We start from the raw sequence: 20,476 nt of genomic DNA, 5'->3' as shown, positions 1-20,476 counted from the left end.
CAATATATTATCACAGAGATGTTGCAATATCTGCGATCTTATATACTTATTTATTTAATCACAGACCTTCAATAGTGTTGAAGGCCTATGATTAAATAAGAGTGCATTGCAGAATGTCCATGCACTATGCTTGTTAAGTTTTACACTGCAAATTTACTCTCAAATTTCACCGGGTAAGCCAAGCTTTGGGAAGCTTCCCACTATGTCTAGGATAAGAAAAGATGCTGGCTGGTCATGGCTGGTCTCTTTTGGTTTATTCGTTGCCTATTTCCTAGAGACTGGTTTGGTGACAAGTCTAGGAGTGCTATTGCCCGAACTCCATGAGCAATTTTCAACGGAAACATGGATAATAGGATTGGCTATTTCGTCAGTACCCGGCTTTGGAGCTGTTGCATGTGAGTAGTGTGATATCATCTCAAAAATTGTATATTATTCGCGAACCGAAGAGTTAAACTGACACATTGCAACAAAAAACAATTTTCCCCTACGTTTTTTTCTTCATTATTACTGAGTACAGTGCACTTTGGGATTCTCATCACTGGTCTCGAAATACTTAGTTAGGAAAAAAAGTTAGTTAGGAAGGTTATTATTATTATTATTAGTGTTATTATTATTATTATTATTATTATTAGTGTTATTATTATTATTATTATTACTATTAGTGTTATTTTATTATTATTATTAGTAGTAGTAGTAGTAGTGATATTTTATTATTATTATTATTATTATTATTATTATTATTATTATTATTATTATTATTATTATTATTATTATTATTATTATTATTATTATCATTATTATCTATACATTTCGAAATAACTTTTAATTTTGGCCACGTTGAAAATCACAATTCTGATGCAGGTCAAGCAACAAATAGCATGTCAATGCCATGTAAATAGCAATGGTAAAGATAAGAATATAATCATGGTATAATCATGGTAATGTTTTAGGTTGCAGTGTTATCATGTCATTGTCCGTAAATTGTTAATCGTTGACATAGGCTGCTATAACATTTATTATTGTAATAACAAAACACTTAAAACAATATTTTTTGACTTCATTATTTTCACTCAAGGAATCGGATAACAACGTTTGCACAGTATTTTTTGTAGGACTTGAAGGCACATCAGACATATCGAATTGCATTCTGAACACGAGGAATGTCCTTCTGATATCAAATATTTTTTTAAAAATTTTATGACAAATTATTAAAATGTGATATTTTTGATATTTTATAGTCCTCGAAGTAAACTTTATAAAATCTAATGATATGTTCTTTAAGTGTATGTAGCTGGGATGAAAAACCGACGACCAATTGACTTTTCGTATTGAAGATAACACATCAGTGAAAAAAATTAGTCTTTTTGTGAAAATTTTTTATATCTTCAATACGAAAGGTCACAATTTTCATATGATGGACGGCTTTTCATCCTAGCTACATACTTTTTATGTACATATTATTAGATTTTAGAAAATGCAATTCAATATACGCTGTATCTGATGTGCCCTCAGATCCCACTAAAATACGAGAAAACGTCGCTATGCGAGCCCTTAAAAATCCACAGGGTAAATGTGCCTATTCCTAAACTACCTCGCATAAAGAATCAACAATGATTACCTCACATTTAGAATAGACAAGACGTTCGTGTTCTTGGATTACTTCATATAGTGATGCGATCAAGCAAAATCAGTCTGAAGCAGATCCAGGTCAAACTTTCCTTGGATTTCCATTTTTAACATATTCAAAGCTCCACATTAGTGAAAACCCCTTGTCAATACTTTTGGTTACAACAATTTGAACACTGGTACATTAGAAAGAAAGAAACGTTGAAAATCAAGTTTAAAGAGTACTTTAAGGGATCTGGAATGAGCATTTTGAGCGTTTCGACAGTATTTTGTGTGGGACATGAGAGCACATCAGACATATCGAATTGCATTCTGAATACGAAGAATGTTTTTCTGATATCAATACTTTTCATTTTTGAAATTACGATATAATACAAATTTTATGACAAATTATTAAAATTTGATATTTTTCACATTTTTGATATATAACAGTCCTCGAAGTAAATTTTATAAATCTAATGACATATTCTTAAAGTGTATGTAGCTGGGAGGAAATTTTGACCTTTCATATTGAAGATATGGATTTTTTTCCCCAAAAGACCTAATTTTTTTGGTGTTTTGGGGAAAAAATCCATATCTTCAATACGAAAGGTCTAAAATTTCAATTGATCGTCGGCTTTTCATCCCACCTACATACACTTTAAGTATAAATCATCAGATTTATAAACTTTACTTCGAGTACTGTTAAATATCAAAAATATCAATTTTTAATCATTTGCCATAAAATGTGTATTACATTGCGAATTTCAAAAAATCAAAATTATTTGATATATATCAGAAGGACTTTCTTCGTATTCAGAATGCAATTCGATATGTCTGATGTGCTCCAATGTCCCACAATAAATACTGTCCAAACGTTCATACCCCACCCCTTAATTTTGTCATTTTAGCACACCTAATATACATGTAAATACATACTGCAACTTTACCTTTGGCTTCAGATATGGCTACGAAATTTGGCATAACTAAACGCTAAATCCGAGATTATTTCGGAATAATTTCACGATTTTTGACAAAATTATTGAAGTTGAATTGGGGGGGGGGGGTGTAGAAGTCATTTTTTAAACATTTTCCCTTCGGAATTACACCAAAAATATTTGCATGTGAATGAAGAATGTTTTTAACTTCCATTTGTGCAAGTCTGATTTTTCTACCCCTGGTTTATCGCATCACATAATGAATCAACATTGTTGATTCAACAATGTTGACTTTACTTTCCCTGTATAAGCTCACATATAGAATCTGCAAGAAATGATTTCCTTTAAAATTTTCATCGCACTCTCTGTTGTCAAATTATGATAGTTCTATGCTTGTTAGATTGTTTTAAACTTCTTTTATTTTTTACCTTACATAGGTATAATTTCGTCTGCCATGACTAAATTATATTCAAATCGATCTATCGTAGTCTTGTGTGGTTCACTTGCGTCTATGGGTGTAATCTTTGGGTCCATGGCTACTACTGTATCAATGCTTGCTATGGGATTAGTGGTGACTGGTAAGTAAATTTGATGTACCGCCGGTTTTTAGTTTGTTTTTGAACTACAGTAGTCGCTATTACCGTGGTTATTCATTATTTATAAAGTTATCAAGCATTTAACATATCATGGAAAAGATTCTTCACCCAAATACCTTAAAGGCTATTGATCTATTTTTGGCTGGTTCTATAATAATTCCACTTGTTAATGCTTTTCATTTTTCACAATAAACCTTGGTAGAGATTCGTCGGTTCTTAAAGAGATTCTCAGGACATTTTGTACCTACTTATCGAAAATAAAGTGTGCACAAAAAGCAACTCAGCTGTTATAGATACGCCTATAGTTTCAAGACTATTATTTGTATTCACAATGTTTTAAAAGGCTATTTCGATATCCACATAATCATCCCCCCACTTTTCTAAAAAAAATTAGATTTTTATATCACTGGAAATCTGTGGCTATATAATGTTTATATACAAAAAAATTCTTGCAGATTATTTCGTTTAACAAAGATATCGTGAAATTTCATTCTTGGTATACCAGAACGAAATCACAACGCATTGTCTATGGAGCAGTGTAATACACATAATCATGCATAACTCGCAAACGCAAAGTCGGAATCAACTGAAATTTTGGGACCAAGCTTTTTTCGTAGATATCTACTGAAAAATGTCATAAAAAGACGATGTAGGATCGCGAAATACTCCTTTAACATAGGTTGGTGCATTTAACGCGTGTTTTGCTTCCCCTTTGTCCAATCTCATTCAATATTAACAACACATCAGTGTTTAGAAAGAAGAATACCCGAATTTAAAAGTTGCAGCTACTTCAGTACTTGTATTAGCCTTTTCGAGATATGGCGGACACAATAGGATGGCGCCGCACGAAATGGGTCAAGTCTTTTGAATTGGCCGGGTTTCATAGCCATATTGAAGACTGCCCTCCTATTTTGTTCGTCATATCTCGAAAAGGATAATTGATTTGTAGTCAGTGCGAAGGTAAGGGCTTTAGTAAAGCCTTTGTGTGCTACAATGCTTGCATTGACCGCTGTAAACTGTCACTTTAAAATTACTTTAACAGCACTGTTAATATTGAACGACATTGGACAAATGGGATATCAAAATGCGCGTAAATACACCATCCTTTGTTCTATGTCAAAACATTTTGAATACAATTAAAAGTTCTGAAGCTATAGGCGTATCTAAACTTATAGTATGATAACAGCTGCGTTACTTTTTGTGCAGACTTTACATCACTATTAATGACACCTGCTGATGAGATCCATTTGTTTACGTTTTAACATTTTCATATTTCTCTTATTGTGTCTCATAGGTACTTACTCTGGTGCACAATTAGTCGCATTCGCAACATTACCTCGGTATTTTGACAAGTACTTCGACGTTGCAAACAGCATCGCTCATGCTGGGTTAGCATGTGGTGTTTTCGTCATGCCACTTACCACTCAGTTCTTGCTTGATGTCTACGGATGGCGAGGAGCAATGTTGATTCTTGGTGGAATAACTGCGCATGTAGTTGTTACTGGAGCATCATTAAGACCAGTAACAGAGGAAACACAAAAAGAATGTCCATCCTCTGACCAAAAACACACTCAGAAAGCAAAGCCAGCTTCTTTGATTGCAAATGTTATTGCTGCGTTTGATCTTGATCTATTTCTTAATATTGATTTTGTTTCACTTGCGTGTATAAATTTTGCTTCTGGCTACTATTTTACTGGATGGTTGATATATCTAGTACCTCACGCAGAAGATCTGGGGTTTTCACCTTATGCCTCATCGGCTCTTGCTACTTTTGGAGGAATTGGTAATCTTATAGGAAGCTGTATCTTTCCTCTACTCACCAAAGTTTTATCGTCTAAACTCATTATTATTTTGGCTAATATACTTGTGTTTATTTCATTAGCTGTAGACCCAATTATATCTGCTTTACATAGTTACGTTGGGTTAACTTTGTCTTCATGTATGCTCAATGTTGGAAATGCTCTTTGGGGATGCTGCGCATGTAAGGAATTGTCTACTGTTGTCACTAAAGACGCTTACGCGACTGCTTTAAATTGGATCCACGCTGGCTACGCTTTGGGATCTATGTGTAGCGGTTTCTTATCAGGTAATTAGTCAATATCAGTGGCGTTTCACTGTGTTGAGGCTGTAGAGGAAACGTTGCCCCACGTTCAAAATCAACCGTAAATAGTCCTACGGCTTGCACTCTTCTTTGCTGGCTGTTTGAGATCGAAATTCATCTCATTATGACTAAATCATAGCTTGACGAATTTGTATTTGAAAAGCATTTTGAGTGCGGGTCAGCGAAATGATTTTTGCCCCCTTTTAAGATTACATTTTCAAATAATTTATAATATGTCGAATTAATAACTACCACGTGCTGAATTGCTTTGGTGTCAAGCCTAAATCCTTCCATAATATGCTTCCCTTTCCCCACAAATCAATGTTGGGTACTGCTAAAATTGTAGGATTCAACATTGCTCACTGGCTCAAAAGTAGGCTCATTAACACATTGGCGGACGAGCGCTGTACTCGGCCTAAGCTTTAAATATGTTGTTGCTATACTATAAAATGCAAAGGGAAAATGCCTATTTATATAACAACGTCTAAGTGAACTGGGAACTCAGCACGTAACATGTTGTGTATTTGTTTTATTTACAGGTTGGCTTTACGACAAATATGGAAATTATACTGCTTCGTTCCTGGTTCTAAGTATAATACCACTACTCTCATTGACTCCATTGGTATTAAATATGCTGATGTCGAGAATCAACAACCACAGGAATGGACATCAATACACAGCAGCTCCGATTACAAGGCAAACAAACGTACCTATATAGTAGATCATTCACTCATGTTTCAGGACGCTGAATTCTCCTACACCAAGGAGGACACCATCTAATGTGAAACCACCGTACAATCCCCACATTTCATACGGGATCGGGGTGGAGGAAGTACTTGCATAGTGAATTAAACCCGTACACATTCCAAGTAAATGAGTTAATGTCATTTGCCATTCTTGCCACCATGGATTTGCATTTGTTATCACAGACCATGCAGGTGCAACTTAATAATCTAGAACGCCAACCCTGTCATACAGGTTGTATCAAAATGATTGGTACCCATCAGTTTGTGGCGTTAATTGACCCCGTTATTGTTAAGTTTCGTTTTGATGACAGTCTTAGGTACAATCATTTTGATACAGCCTGTACATCTCCGATTATTGTGACAAGGAGCATTGGAAGGAGGGCCTACTTGGAAATACACTTCTAACCAACGCCAAACTATACTTTTTCTGAATCGTTATGACCAGAGGAATACTTTGCCGTGGTTTTTGACCAAATCTGAGCAAATTTAAACCCTCTTGCATGAAATTTGACCCTATTGACCCCAAGGGACACTTTTTGAAATTTTGAACATATCTTTTTTTCTATGATGTTTTCTGATTTAAATCGTTGATTCGAAGAATATTTCCGAGGGTGCACACTAGGCCCCTCTTCCAACTTTAGTTGGATTAGGATTTCATGTGTCACCATCAAACTTCAAACCTATGCGCGCAGATTAGGATAGGAAAGTGATATGTATCAGTATTTGCTTATTTACACCGAATTACCTCGATATCTTGGAAAGAAACCAATATAGTGAATACAAACCTCTCAGTGTTATTTGGTGCATTAACTAATTCGTTGTTAAGACTTTCAAGGACGGAAATAGAACAAAATGGAGTGATTTTGTATGAGTTGTTATATAGTCACATAAGTATGGGCAGAGATCTTTTAACTATGAGATAAGACACTCTGTACAAACGGCCTATACGTACGGACAGCAAAAATGTGATAAAATTAAAAATTAATAAATTATCCATGACGCGATGGACATGCAGAACCATATATGACAGTACACATACCATATATGGATGTGATTTTTAATAAATTAATAAATTATCCTGCAAACCCGTGCTGGTCTTCTACACAACCAGTTGTGCCGGTCCTGACATACAGTCTGGTCAGAGACTAGGCAAAACCTTGTTCTGTGATTGGTTATGTGCACTGTCCTCAAACTAGCTCCGGAGTGTCGCGGGCCTGGTATGGGTCAAATGAGCTCATTTCCAGTGTCACATTTACTTCACATTCACATTTACTTATTTTAACATCCACGCCAACAAAGGGTCACAAAAGGCTCATGATATTTCGACAATAATATTGGGAAGTACTCGTTCTGCACGTTTCCTTATACAGGGTGTCCCAGAATGATATATACCGGGAAAGTTGATTTTGTAAGGTATGAAGGGCATTACTATTGGTAGTATTGTTTATAATTCTAAGACCTGCATTAGCTTTCTTAGGAATTTTAGATTTTTAAAACTGGACGTTTCTAATGAAAGTTACAGGGTATTGCGTAAAATGGTGAATTCCAAGTGTTGATCAAACAACCTATTTTGTAAACCTGTAAAATTAATAACCGTTCAGCACAAAATTATTTGGAAAATGTTACACATGTACATTTTGTTGTGTCCTGTTCTTACTTCTACTAAATAGTCGATATGTATCGATTATTTATGATGTTACGATGCAATCCTTGTATGGATTGTTATGTTTGCGCATAAAATCCTCGCACAGATGCCATTCTCCCATTGAGTGCCCCATTCCTTTTTCATGTTGCCCCTATTGCTACAAAAGATTGTTTTCTGAATAGAACTCATCAATAGAAGTATTGTGGTGGTGAAATGGTCAAAATCGGTCAAAAACTTTTCGAATTATGAATTTTCAAAGTTTCCCATTCTGACCGGTCATTGGAACGAAATAAAATGACAAGGTCCAAAAATATCAATTGGGAGCAAAATTGGCATTAGCATATATTTACCTTTATGTATTTCTTTATTTTAACATATATGCAAACATGAAACAAGCATATTGTGAAAGTATCAAAGGGTTTCTTATGAAATGGCACTTTACTAGTCAATGGCATAAATTATTTTTTCAAACCGAGGCATTGAAATCATACATTTAGCGAACATTTGCCAAAAATCATCCAAGATGGCCGATATGGCACAAAATCAAAATTGCACTAAGTCCAGGTAAACTTTTTTTTTCACAACCAAACATTTCGATGTTATTGGGTTTAATATGACCAATTAGTAGGTGTATGCAAATTAAATCTTAAGTGTCATTGAAGGTCATTGACTCATTCACAACAATAGAGGTTATCCACTTCACTCATCATGCTCATGTGTGACTTCTAACAAAAGGTGCTGGTTCCCGTAGTATTCCTCATTCAAAACAATTCAATACATGACCTCGGAGTTACCTGCATGACTTTCGCGGGCTATTTTGAACAGTTATGGTTGCACATTCAGGTACTTCTTTTGAAAGTTCTAAACAAGGTATAGCCAGCAGCAAGTTGTAGATGGTATGGGCCTAAATATAAGAAAACGTTTAGGGTTGAAATCAGGTGAAAAATACATCAAATGAGCACGAAACTTCACATTATGTTCAAAAAGGTGTCTTCTTAGCATGATTCGAAAGGAGTATGGAAATTCCAAAGGGAAGCTGGTGATTTAATTTGTAACTCGAGATCTACTTGTTCAATATTTTAACCTTTTTACAGAAGGTATGATAGAGGTATTACTGGCAACTCTGCCAAATTTCAGCTCAGTAGGCCACGTTTTTCACCTGATATTATTGACATGAATATTTTGTGCCATTCTTGAGCAGTGCTGAACTCAGCCACTGGCAATTAAGCGCACTGTGGCGATGGACCAATTTTGACTCGCACTTACAGGAAAATGACATAATTTATGTTGCTGTAATTTGCAAGATAGTTACAAAATATAATTGGCATTAACTTCCCCAATTTTTACAGAAAAATATTGAAAAATAAAAGAATGAGATCAATTTAGAAATGTCTGTGCAAGCAGTGCACAGTTGAGCTCCCTGCATGTCTATGGGAGTGTTCTAATCAAGTTGATGGTTCATTGGTCATCCCTATTAATAGCATTGACCCCGACGTTCACCAGACCAGTGCACTACTATAATCCATACTAATATATGGTGCAGCTCATTACATATTTTGTATGCTTGTTAAGTTTCGCGCTGCAAACTCTCAAACTTTACCGGGTAAGCAAAGTTTTGCGATGCTTTCCACTACGACTATGTCCAGGATAAGGAAAGATGCTGGCTGGGCATGGGTGGTCTCTTTTGGTATATTCGTTGCCTATTTCCTAGAGAGCGGTTTGGTGAAAAGTCTCGGAGTGTTGTTACCCGATCTACGTGAGCAATTTTCAACGGAAACGTGGGTAATAGGATTGGCTATTTCGTTAGTACCCGGTCTTGGAGCTGTTGCATGTGAGTGGTGTGGTATCATCTTAAATTTCGTATATTATACACGAACCGAAAGGTTAACAAATTGCGATGAAATACAAATTTCTTTTTTTTATTCTTGGACTTTTTAGATTCTCTCATCACAAAATACTTTGTTAATAGACCACATCAGATCGAGATTGGAAAAGTTCGAAGGCTAGGCATGTTGTACACAATCTACAAGTGCACTGTTTGCCATTGACAAATATTTTTCAATGGACTATTGTGTGAAATTTATAGGGCGAAACTGATTTGCATATGTGTAGTATAGTTAATTATTATTTGTTACTGTTATTTCTTATTTCTGTACAATTGTTAATCGTTGATCCAGGCAATATATCGACCTTGCTTAAATAGACGAGTCAATTTGAGTAGAACATAAACACAATTGGAAAACAAGGGTTATTTTCCTGTCCCTTGATAACCTCGTATGAAGAATCAAGATACTAGACTTTCCTTTCCTTGGATTACATCATAATAAAGAATCAACAATGATTCCAAAATGTGGTCTTTCTTATCCATGGATTATACATGTTACTGCAAGAAATAATTTCCTTTAGAAATCGCATCGTACTCTCTGTTGTGAAATTATGATAGTGCTACTAATTTTTTAAACTTACATAGGTATACTTTCGTCTGGCTTGGGTAAATTATTATCACATCGATCTATAGTAATCTTTTGTGGTTCACTCGCGTCTATGGGTGTAATCATTGGGTCTATGGCAACTTCTATATCAATGCTGGCTATGGGATTAGTGGTGACAGGTGAGTAAATTCAATATTCCTTTGGCTTTTTGTTTGTTTTTGAATCACAATAATCGCTATTCGCCGTAGAAGTAGTTACGTAACCGGATTAATTACCATATCAATGGAAATGTATTGACCTGTACTATAAGCAGGTTCCACTCATCACCGGTGTATGTGTCAAATGATAGATGGCATATCGCTCTTTTCAAAGACACTAACCTAATAGAATGACGATCCAGATCTTTATCTCTGTACGACGCACAGTGACATCGCCCCGATATCTTCATAGTAGAAATCGCCATGGTAGGTTGAATCCACAGCCACCCATGGCCATTTTATTCGGACCTTATGAGATGCATATTATTAGCGAAGTGACCTGACTAAGGCTACTGACAATAGACGGGGTAATTGATTTCTCGCTGTGTGAGCAAGCTTGTATACGACATTGCGGTCAATGGTTATACTGTCTCCACTTGAGTGAGTGCCGCTATAGCCTGCTGCGCGCTGTAGTCCATAGAGGACCAACGCAATATAAAATTGAGAGTTTTGGTCAAATTTTGAGTTCAAAGCGCACGGCCAATTTTCAAAGCGCACGCTAACGACTATAATATCTGTTCAACACGTATTTTCAAGTGTATGAGACCACATCTGGTTTCTTGAGAAAAATTCATTTACGGGAGATATTAATCATTTTCTAACCCAGTATCCGAAGATTTTCGTCTGATATCAAAATCGTGCATAGCAATTCACGTGTATCGATCCCGTGTATTCATTTTAATGTCTCTGCTGCACCAAATAATTATTAGCCAGGCGATGTCGGTGTGCGACGTGCAGTGCAATACGACGTCCAGTGCAGGGCGATACATTCAAGGATACTGTGCAGCCATTGCTTTGGTAATTAAGATTGTTACGTAACTACTACGGTGAGCCTCTGTGATTATTCATTATTTCCAAAGCGATCAAGCATTTAACGTATTATGGCAAAATTCTTCACCCATCTTAAAGGCTGTCGATCTAAAGACTGCCCAAAAAGTAACGCAGCTGTTTTAAATACGCTTATAGCTGGGAAGGTAACAGATTCCCCCTACAGCAACATTACTTGGAGGAGTCTGGCCCAATCGCCAATGAAAGAGAGATGGGCACTCCGATCACTGTTTATACAGGATCGTCTCCTTTACCTTTACCTTAAATCGCTCATGTTACCTACGAATACCCGGGTCTCTTCACCTATTATTTTATAAACCGTTAGGTGTATGCGTATAATTCCTAATATTCCTGAAAACAGATATCCCACTCGTTCTAATACAATATGTAAATTGATTCATACTCATTTGATAAATAAAATACAGAAACTGACCTAAACTTCATTTTCAAAAATAAACTAGCATAAATTGACTAAGATCATATTGATCGCGTTATAAAAATATAAACAAATATTTTCTGGTTGAGCTAGCATTTTCCTGACACCCTGTGGTCTACATTACACGAAAAAAGCGTTAATGGGAATATTCCCTTTGCTTTAGGTTGATTAGTATTGCGATAGTGAAAGCATCCTTGTGGTATTCGTAGGTAACATTGGGTTTTGATGTCACATTTACTATCACACGTCCTGGATTTATTTTTCAAGATTAGTGATGGCACTTTCGGTTCCTATAAGGCCAATATGTTATCAATCAATGGGCAAAAGGAAAAAATTGTGCAAACATTTTTATTTTGGACTTTAATTTTGGCCCGGATTTTTTGGTTGGATTCGACCATATGTACATAACTCCTCAAAAAAAGTTTGGAAACTTACCAAAACGGCTTTATATCAGAAAAAATTGAAATCTATTTCCATATTATTTCATATCAATACAAGCGTTGTTCTTTCCTGTCAAAAATGGCACCAAATTTGTGACCATAACTTATTTTATTGTTGAGTAACTGTCTTTGAAAGACAAGGAGGTCTCAAACAAAATGTGCCAAATCTGCCATTGTCTGCGCCATTTGCATCAGTAAACATGAATAAGGAATACCACACTGTTTCATTAAAAACGGTTTTTGTACTGTCAGTCTCACGTACCGGTCTTCTGCAGCCGTTGTTTTTCTTGGATGGCCACTTTTGATTTGATTTGATTTGATTTGATTTTATTCGGTATCTCCATATTGCACAAATTACAATACAAGGTAAATAGATATAAAATGCATTAAGATAAATAACATATAATACACAAAAAACAAAGCAAGGAGATATCACAGGATAGCCCTTTAAGCCCAAAGGCTTATTTCCGAAGGGGTCCTTTATACATAGAAGGGCAAAAGGCATACATACAGCCTGTCTCAAAAAAATTGTGCAAGTGAAAAGCGCCCTCTCTGGCAATTAGGAAATACCGTTGTGAAAAAATGCTTACATCAGCGTCAAGAGTGTAGTCTTAGCTCTCAAATGCCGTTTGTTCTGTTCAATTTGCTTGTTTTAATCTCGAGATATGTTTAGTTAAAGACGAAAGGGTAAAATCACAATTGTGCCACTTTTACTATGGAAGAGGGCTTTACATGTAACAGTGATAGCATCAGGTTTGTCAAGAATTCCTTCATGAAATCAAAATAATAGACAATACAAAACGTTTTTGACAGTTTTTACTGTTTTATCATGATGCAGGAATGATGATTCTCTTTTCCACTTAAAAGAGATTAAAAGATAAATAAATATTTCACATTCTGTTGTAAAATGGATTTCACATTCTGCTGTTTTGCATGTGCATGTCAATGATTTTATCATGGTAAATACTGTTTTCTTAGTAGACATGTTAAAAGACAAGCAAATATTGCGCACTTATACATCATGTTATAGGTTAATGAACGCATATTACTTGTTGGGAGAGATATTAGACAAAATATTGCACGCGTGCTGATGTTGATGCGTCTAATGCGTGCGCCCCGAAAGGGGATTGCGTTAGACGCATCAACATCAGCTATCATTGATTTACATGTACAGCTAGCTCTCTTCCCTAGTAAAAGTGGCACAATTGTGATTTTACCCTTTCGTTGTTAAATAAACATATCTCGAAATTGGAACACGCAAATTGAACAGGACAAACGGCATTTGAGAGCTAACACTATGCCCTTGACATCTATGTAAGCATTATGTCACAACAGTATTTTCTAATTGCCAAAGAGGGCGCTTTTCACTTGCACAATTTTTTTTGAGACAGGCTGTACATATAAAAACATACAAAGAAATATATATATATACAAGTGAATATTAAAAGTAAAATAAAATCTTTAAACATGATTAAAATCATTAGAAACTAAATTTGGTTAAAAGATGAGTTTTTACAGACTTTTTGAAACTTGGTTTATTAGAAATTGATTTGATTGCACTTGGTAAGTTAGCCCAATCCTGAATGGCATTATAATAAAAAGAGCCAGAAGTGATGGTAGTGGATTTTGGAACACGAACATTTTGAGCACTGTTTCTAGTACTGTATTGGTGCACGTTTGAAACTCTGGTAAAATTTGAACTAAGATAGTCTGGGCCAACTTCATTAAAAATATCAAAAACATGGTTCAACCTGAGTTGTTTAGCCCTATTTTGTATGTTAAGGAAATTAAGATCTTTAAAATCATCTTCTGTAATATGATACATGCAATTCTTATTTAAAATAAATCTGATAACTTTGTTTTGAGCAATTTGTAGGCTTTTACTCATCTGCTTATGTGTGCCAGCATGCCAAGAAGAAATAGAGTAATCAAACAAAGTACAAGAGCAGAGCATAAAATTTTCTTGATATTTTGATCAAGAAACTTTGCCTGTCTGTAAAGAAATTTGAGTCTAGAATTTCCTTTTTTTTATGACACCAAGACCCATTTCATCACCATTCAAGCACTGGTCAATAGTAAGGCCTAAATATTTGACTGAGGGAGTAGCATGAATTGTTTGCCCTTCACACTCAATGGTATAATTTTGCCAATTCTTCAATTTACGTTTTGTTCCAAAAAGAATGAGTTCTGTTTTACCCATGTGGAGAGAAAGTTTATTATCTATGAGCCATTTGTTACAGCTTTCGAGATTTTTGCTAAGCTGCTGCCCAATTTTCAACGGATCTTTATCAGAAACCAAAAGAGCGCTATCGTCTGCATACTGAAGGAGCATACAATCAACACAGTTGTGCATGTCGTTCACGTAACAAAGGAACAGAATGGGACCCAAGATACTCCCCTGTGGAACTCCACATGTTAAAGCCATAGAGTTGGAGTCTGAGCCATTAACATTAACAATCTGAGATCTGCAATTCAGATATGACTCAAACCATTTAGTGGAGTTCATTCCCAGAGCAGTAAGCTTTTGACATAAAATAGAGTGATTAACACTGTCGAATGCTTTCTGGATGTCAAGAAGCACCATTCCAGTAAACAGACCAGCACTGATTTGGTTTCTGATATGATCTTGAAGATAGATAAGACATGTGTCTGTGGAATATTTACCTCTAAAGCCTGACTGAAATTTAAATAAGATGTTATTTTCCGTGAGATACCCGTTAAATTGTACAAACACTGCCTTCTCCAAAATTTTGGAGGCCACAGACAAAATACTAACAGGTCTGTAGTTGCCTACTTCCAACCTGCTCTTCTTTTTATATAATGGTTTGACCTTGGCAATTTTCATTTCACTTGGAAACACTTCAGTCCTGATAGAGAGATTAATAATAGATGTGATTGGAGTTTTAATGACATCAAGCCATCTAAGCCAGTGCTTTTATCGATGTTAAGATTGGTTAGCTCATCATAGACAAAGGTCTCACTGACCTCATGGAGATCAAAGGATCCATTCCTGATATGACTGTAATAGCTTTGGAACCTGTTGGAGTTAACATCATAAAGACCACTTGGCTCAGGTAGCTCACCAACAAGTTTGGCAGCAACTCCAGTAAAGAATTTGTTGAAATGATTAGCAACTTCTTTGTTCTCAAAACACTTTTTACCATCAATATCTAAAACCATATTGGTAGAGTCTTTTGTTTTGTTTTGGTACCCAAGCTCTTTGAGATTTTTCCAGAGCTTTTTAGAATCATTTTATTTGCCTCAATCTTATGCAACATGTACTGTTGTTTAGCAGATCGTATCTCTCTTTGGACTTTATTACGTAACTTACAGTACTCTTTATAATACTCAGACATATGTTTGTTTTTATTAAATTTTGCAAGCAAACAGTCTCTTTCTCTGATGTTATCAATAATCTCACTTGTCATCCATGGTTCAGAGCGTTGTTTAATCCGAACTTCCCCTAGAGGAGCAACAGAGTCAAGAGTGTTCAAGAATATGTTACAAAACATGGACCAAGCTTTATCAACATCGTTACATAACAATATTTCAGACCAGTCAGACTCAGACAACTTATCAATAAAAGATTCCTTGCTGTAATTCTTTAAAGATCTTACTTTAACTCTTTTATGCTCGTTGAATGTTGCTTTGGGTGACTTCCTTGTACAGTACGTGAAAAAGTGATCACTTAACCCAGTTGTTACCACACCATATTGACTGATTATATTGTCATAATTACATATACTGTGATCAAGAGCCGACTTTGTGGTAGGGGTGATTCTAGTTGAGGTATGAATAAGTTGTTTATGTCCAAACAAGTGCAACATGTTAGCATATTTGGTGTATACTCGGTCTTTACGTAAAGCACACATGTTCATATCACCCAAAATAATCACTTCAGAATCAGCAGGCAATTTTGAAAGGACATTCTCAAGATTGTTGATAAATTGTGAATGCTTTTCAGGCCTGTAACAGGAACCAACAATAAAAGGTTTGCATCTTGGTAGCAAAATCTCAGTCCAAATAGCTTCCATTTTGGGAATGTCTAAATCAGGCCTGGGATTAAATGCCAAATCAGAATGAATGTAGATGCAGGTACCGCCGCCATTTTTGTTACGGTCCTTACGGATAACAGAGAAATTAGGAATGTTGACTTCATTATCGGTGACTGAATCATCCAGCCATGTTTCACAGACAGTAATTATTTTGGCTCTAGTATTGGATGCAATCAATTTTAATTCACTCATTTTGGGACAAACAGAACGGGCATTGAGATTGATAATGTGAATACCCTTCTTAGAAAAGGTTTTTAAAACATCGTCAGAGTCAATATTGTTTATTTTAATATTGTTTATTTTACAGTTTCTATCATCTTTCCTTGTGGAGATCCCGGTGTCCTGGCTAACGTTGTTATTTTCAGGCTCAACTTCATTTGGTGAATCTGTGCGGAATCTTATCCTGGGACCTTTTCCTCTATGAGTTACAGGCATGGAATTGATCTTTAAAGATCTAAGACATTTCCAAACATCAGGGTTGATATGAGTGGATTTTCCATAGTCTTTGAATTCAAGTAGTTTGTCACGATCATAAGTAATGCGATGGCCAAAGTTCGACGTTTGGGATGGTGATGGACATTGGTCAGGTCCGGGGTTAGGGTTTACATCACCAGCAACAAGGAGGCGGAGATGAAAAGTAGCATCAGAGTTATGGTGGTATGGAATACGTGCTTTAAAAAAACCAGAAGTTGTTATGCTCTGATGTATAAGGGTTGGAAATCTGGGATGAACATAACACAGATCATATTGCACAGTATATTGTATAGGAGTCAAAGGACACCATAGTTCATCATATGTTGTTGTTTGTACATATTGACCACCATGAGAAACTGTCAATAGAATTACAAGTACTTGAAACCAGCAGGTCAGGGTCTGGGTCTGTCTTTGACATCTCCGGTCTGACGAAACTTGACTTTTAGCTTGGAGATCATACTGCAGGAAAATCCAAATGTTGCCGTGATTCTGAGGTATGCCAGCCTCAAGCTGACCAATAGCGCGAGCCTTATCCAGGTCTGGTAATCGAACCATGTTTGCTTAGAAATTTCTTGCAAATGACCACTATTAAGAAGTGACCAGCAAGATCCCATCCTAGCACTTTTCATTCAACATGATGTATTGCAAACAACTTTTCATTCATTCTTTTATTCATGCATTAAACCACTCGTTCATTCATTCAGAGCAATAAGATGAGCACAGATAATGGTCAGTTACGCACATTTTCTTTTAAACCTCTCTGTCTTTCAAAGCAAGTTACTCAGCCGTGGAATAAGCTATCGTCACAAATGAGGTCTCATTGTTGACAGAAAAGAAAAATGTTTTCGCTGGTATGAAAAAATATGGAGATAGATTTCAAAATTTTCTGATATACAACCGTTTTTGAAAGTTTCCAAACTTTTTTTGAGGAGTTTATATTAATACTTCTTTGTCCACTCATATGGCTCTCATCAATCTTGCAGCGTCCTTTCGGCTTTGGCTGCAAAACGTCATACGAAGTGCTGGCTTCCGAGTCATGACTGGGCAATCTGCAAGCATCTTTTCTCTGGTGGTTGCGCCCGTATTGGCCTTGGGCATTACGGCCTCTTTTTACTTTCACTTCCATATTGATTCTTAAAGGGTTTTAGCCATATACTGACGCGCTGGCTGGGCGAGTTGTCAGTAGAGGTTGAAGTCCGGGTTACCTCACCCTTAGTCTCACGATGGATGCAGACAAAGCAGTGTCCTGCAGTCATCTAGGCTACTCCAATAACATATCCGGCTACAGTCCACTGGCAAACTATTCTTTGGTTAAAATGTTTTTCCAAGCGGAACAATTTGAGACCACTTTGATCAAAATAGGAGCGATTTTTGATTTTATTACCCCTGTGGACAATTATTATGGAGACCAAAGTTTGACACTTGACCTTTATGCCTATAACTCAAGAACTGTACATTGGAGATTATGTCAAACTATACTTTTTCTGAATGCAAATAATAAGAGGAATACAATTAGATGGTTTTATCCATATTCGCCCAATTTTGAAATTTGAGTCCTGTATTAGCGGCCATTTTGGAAATATGAAAATTGCTATTTTTCCCCTATGCCCCTTTTTATACTTTTTTGGACATGCTGTTCAGAAGGGTGTTTAAAAGTCACTAGCAAGCAAAAACATTTGTGTTCCAGTTTTGTCTAGGCGCGTCCATTATTCTACTTAAATTGACTCGTCTATGATCTCGTTCATCATATTAAAAGAAATTGCAGTTGTATAATTTTGTATTGCTAACGACACGCGCTAATGAGTCCCGTGATGAGTTCCCTTTGGACACGAAAACATTTTCATGTCATTCTTATTGTGTCTCATAGGTACTTATTATGGTGCACAAGCAGTCGCATTCGCAACACTACCTCGGTATTTTGACAAGTACTTCGACGTTGTGAATGGCATTGCTCATGCAGGCATGGGATCTGGTGTTATGGTAATGCCACTCGTCGCTCAGTTTTTGCGTGGTGTCTACGGAAGGCGAGGAACAGTGTTGATTCTTGGTGGCCTAACTGCGCATATAGTTGTAAGCGGAGCATTATTAAGACCAGTAGCAGAGGAAACACTAGAAGAATGTCCATCTTCTAACCTAGATGACACTCAGAAATTAAAGCAGGCCTCTTTGATTACAAATGTTATTACTGCTTTTGATCTTCATCTATTTTTTAATATTGATTTTGTTTCACTAATGTCAATAGCTACTGCAACTGGCTACTATTATACTGGATGGTTGATTTATCTTGTACCTCACGCAGAAAATCTGGGGTTTTCACCTTATGCATCATCGGCTCTTGCTACTTTTGGCGGCATTGGCAACATTATAGGAAGCTGTATCTTTCCTCTGCTCATAAAAGTGTTGTCAACAAATAAAGTCATTATTATTTTGGCCAATATACTTGTGTTTCTTTCATTAGCTGTAGACCCAATTTTGTCTGCTTTACATAGATACATTGGGTTAACACTGGCGTCATTTGCACTCAATGTCGGGAATGCTCTTTGGGGATGCTGCATGTGTAAGGAAGTATCTATTGTTGTCACTGAAGACGTTTACGCAACTGCTATAAATTGGATCTTCTTTGGCTACGCTTTGGGATCTCTGTGTAGCGGTTTTTTATCAGGTAATTCGTATTAAGAGCAGTGGGTTTTCACTGTTTTTGGGGATGCAGAGAAAACATTGCCAACACGCTCAAAATCAAAAGCGAGTATAAATACGGCGTGCACTATTCTTTGTTGCCTGTTTGAGATCAAAATTCATTTGATATACCAAATCATAGTCTAAACTTTGCTTGTTTCGCGCGCATGAAAGAATTTTAGAAGCGGGTTAACAGACAGCAAATAAATAAAGATGTATACATTAGAGTTACTTACTCACCTGCTCACTAAACAATACCAAAACAATAGTAATAATATCAGCTGTAGTTTAAAATACTTTGATCCACAATTTGAAGTCCATGTGTCACGTGCGTATTTATAGTCGTATTTATAAATATAGTCGAAGGTAGCTGTTTAACGTGTTGAGATTCCGATTTCGTGTCAAGCCTAGATCATTCCATAATCTCCCAAGCTTCTCCCTTTTCTCATAAATCAATGTTGGATACTACTACATGTAGGTACACATGAAGAAATTTGCAGGGGGGGGGGGGGCTCATTTTTATTATAATGCACAGGGATAAACACCTATTTACATTTGTAACAACATATAATTGATCTGAATTGTTCACATCAAATGGTATTCATCACATAGTGTATTATTTTTATTTACAGGCTGGTTATTCGACAAATATGGGGATTACACGGCTTCGTTCCTGTTTCTAAGTATCATACCACTACTCTCATTGACACCAATGGTATTGAATATGCTGAGGTCGAGTATCCAAAGGAAAAGGAGCAACCGAAGGAAAGGCCATCAGTACACACCTGTTTCAATACAAGCTAATAAACAACATGACGCAGCTAAATAGTTTCGCCTACTCTACTCTTTTTGTAACTGGTAACTGACAGAATGAGTTATATACAATGTATATTGGACTTAGTGGTACGAGTAGGACCTGATTCAGACTCTGATTAAAGACCCTATAAGGGATTGCTTGAGAGAGATTAGCCGAATAAATCCACTAACCACACCGTCCGAGAAAAAGTGTCTGTATTTTTTTTATCACGGTTAGTCTTTCTTGAGCTACCAGAGAGATGGTTTGCCAACTAAGAAAATCTGGTCCTACTCGTCGCATTAGTTGCACTTAACACACAGCATTGTTTCTTTTGGACATATTGACATCCGATTTGGACAAAAAGATTGTGATTGAAAAGTTTGTAAAAAAAAGTCATAACAATTACGAATTCATTTCAAACACGGTTTTTTGAACACAGGAATTATTAATA

At 36.2% G+C, this 20,476-nt stretch overlaps 2 protein-coding genes across 2 annotated transcripts; both read left to right on the top strand.

Annotated features, from left to right (window-relative positions):
• Positions 1-202: 202 nt before the first annotated feature.
• LOC140147137 (monocarboxylate transporter 11-like) lies at positions 203-6,020 on the top strand. Its single transcript, XM_072168916.1, has 4 exons — positions 203-395; positions 2,981-3,121; positions 4,434-5,061; positions 5,780-6,020. Exons 1-4 carry the CDS (start codon positions 203-205, stop codon positions 6,018-6,020), a joined length of 1,203 nt encoding a protein of 400 aa, XP_072025017.1.
• Positions 6,021-9,269: 3,249 nt separating this feature from the next.
• LOC140147136 (monocarboxylate transporter 11-like) lies at positions 9,270-20,058 on the top strand. Its single transcript, XM_072168915.1, has 4 exons — positions 9,270-9,462; positions 10,102-10,242; positions 18,421-18,927; positions 19,862-20,058. Exons 1-4 carry the CDS (start codon positions 9,270-9,272, stop codon positions 20,056-20,058), a joined length of 1,038 nt encoding a protein of 345 aa, XP_072025016.1.
• Positions 20,059-20,476: the final 418 nt, after the last annotated feature.

The sequence above is a fragment of the Amphiura filiformis genome, chromosome 3, assembly GCF_039555335.1.
Source record: "Amphiura filiformis chromosome 3, Afil_fr2py, whole genome shotgun sequence".
Classification (NCBI taxonomy): domain Eukaryota; kingdom Metazoa; phylum Echinodermata; class Ophiuroidea; order Amphilepidida; family Amphiuridae; genus Amphiura; species Amphiura filiformis.
Note: the sequence above shows the minus strand (reverse complement) of the source record. Positions and strands in the feature narration are given on the sequence as shown.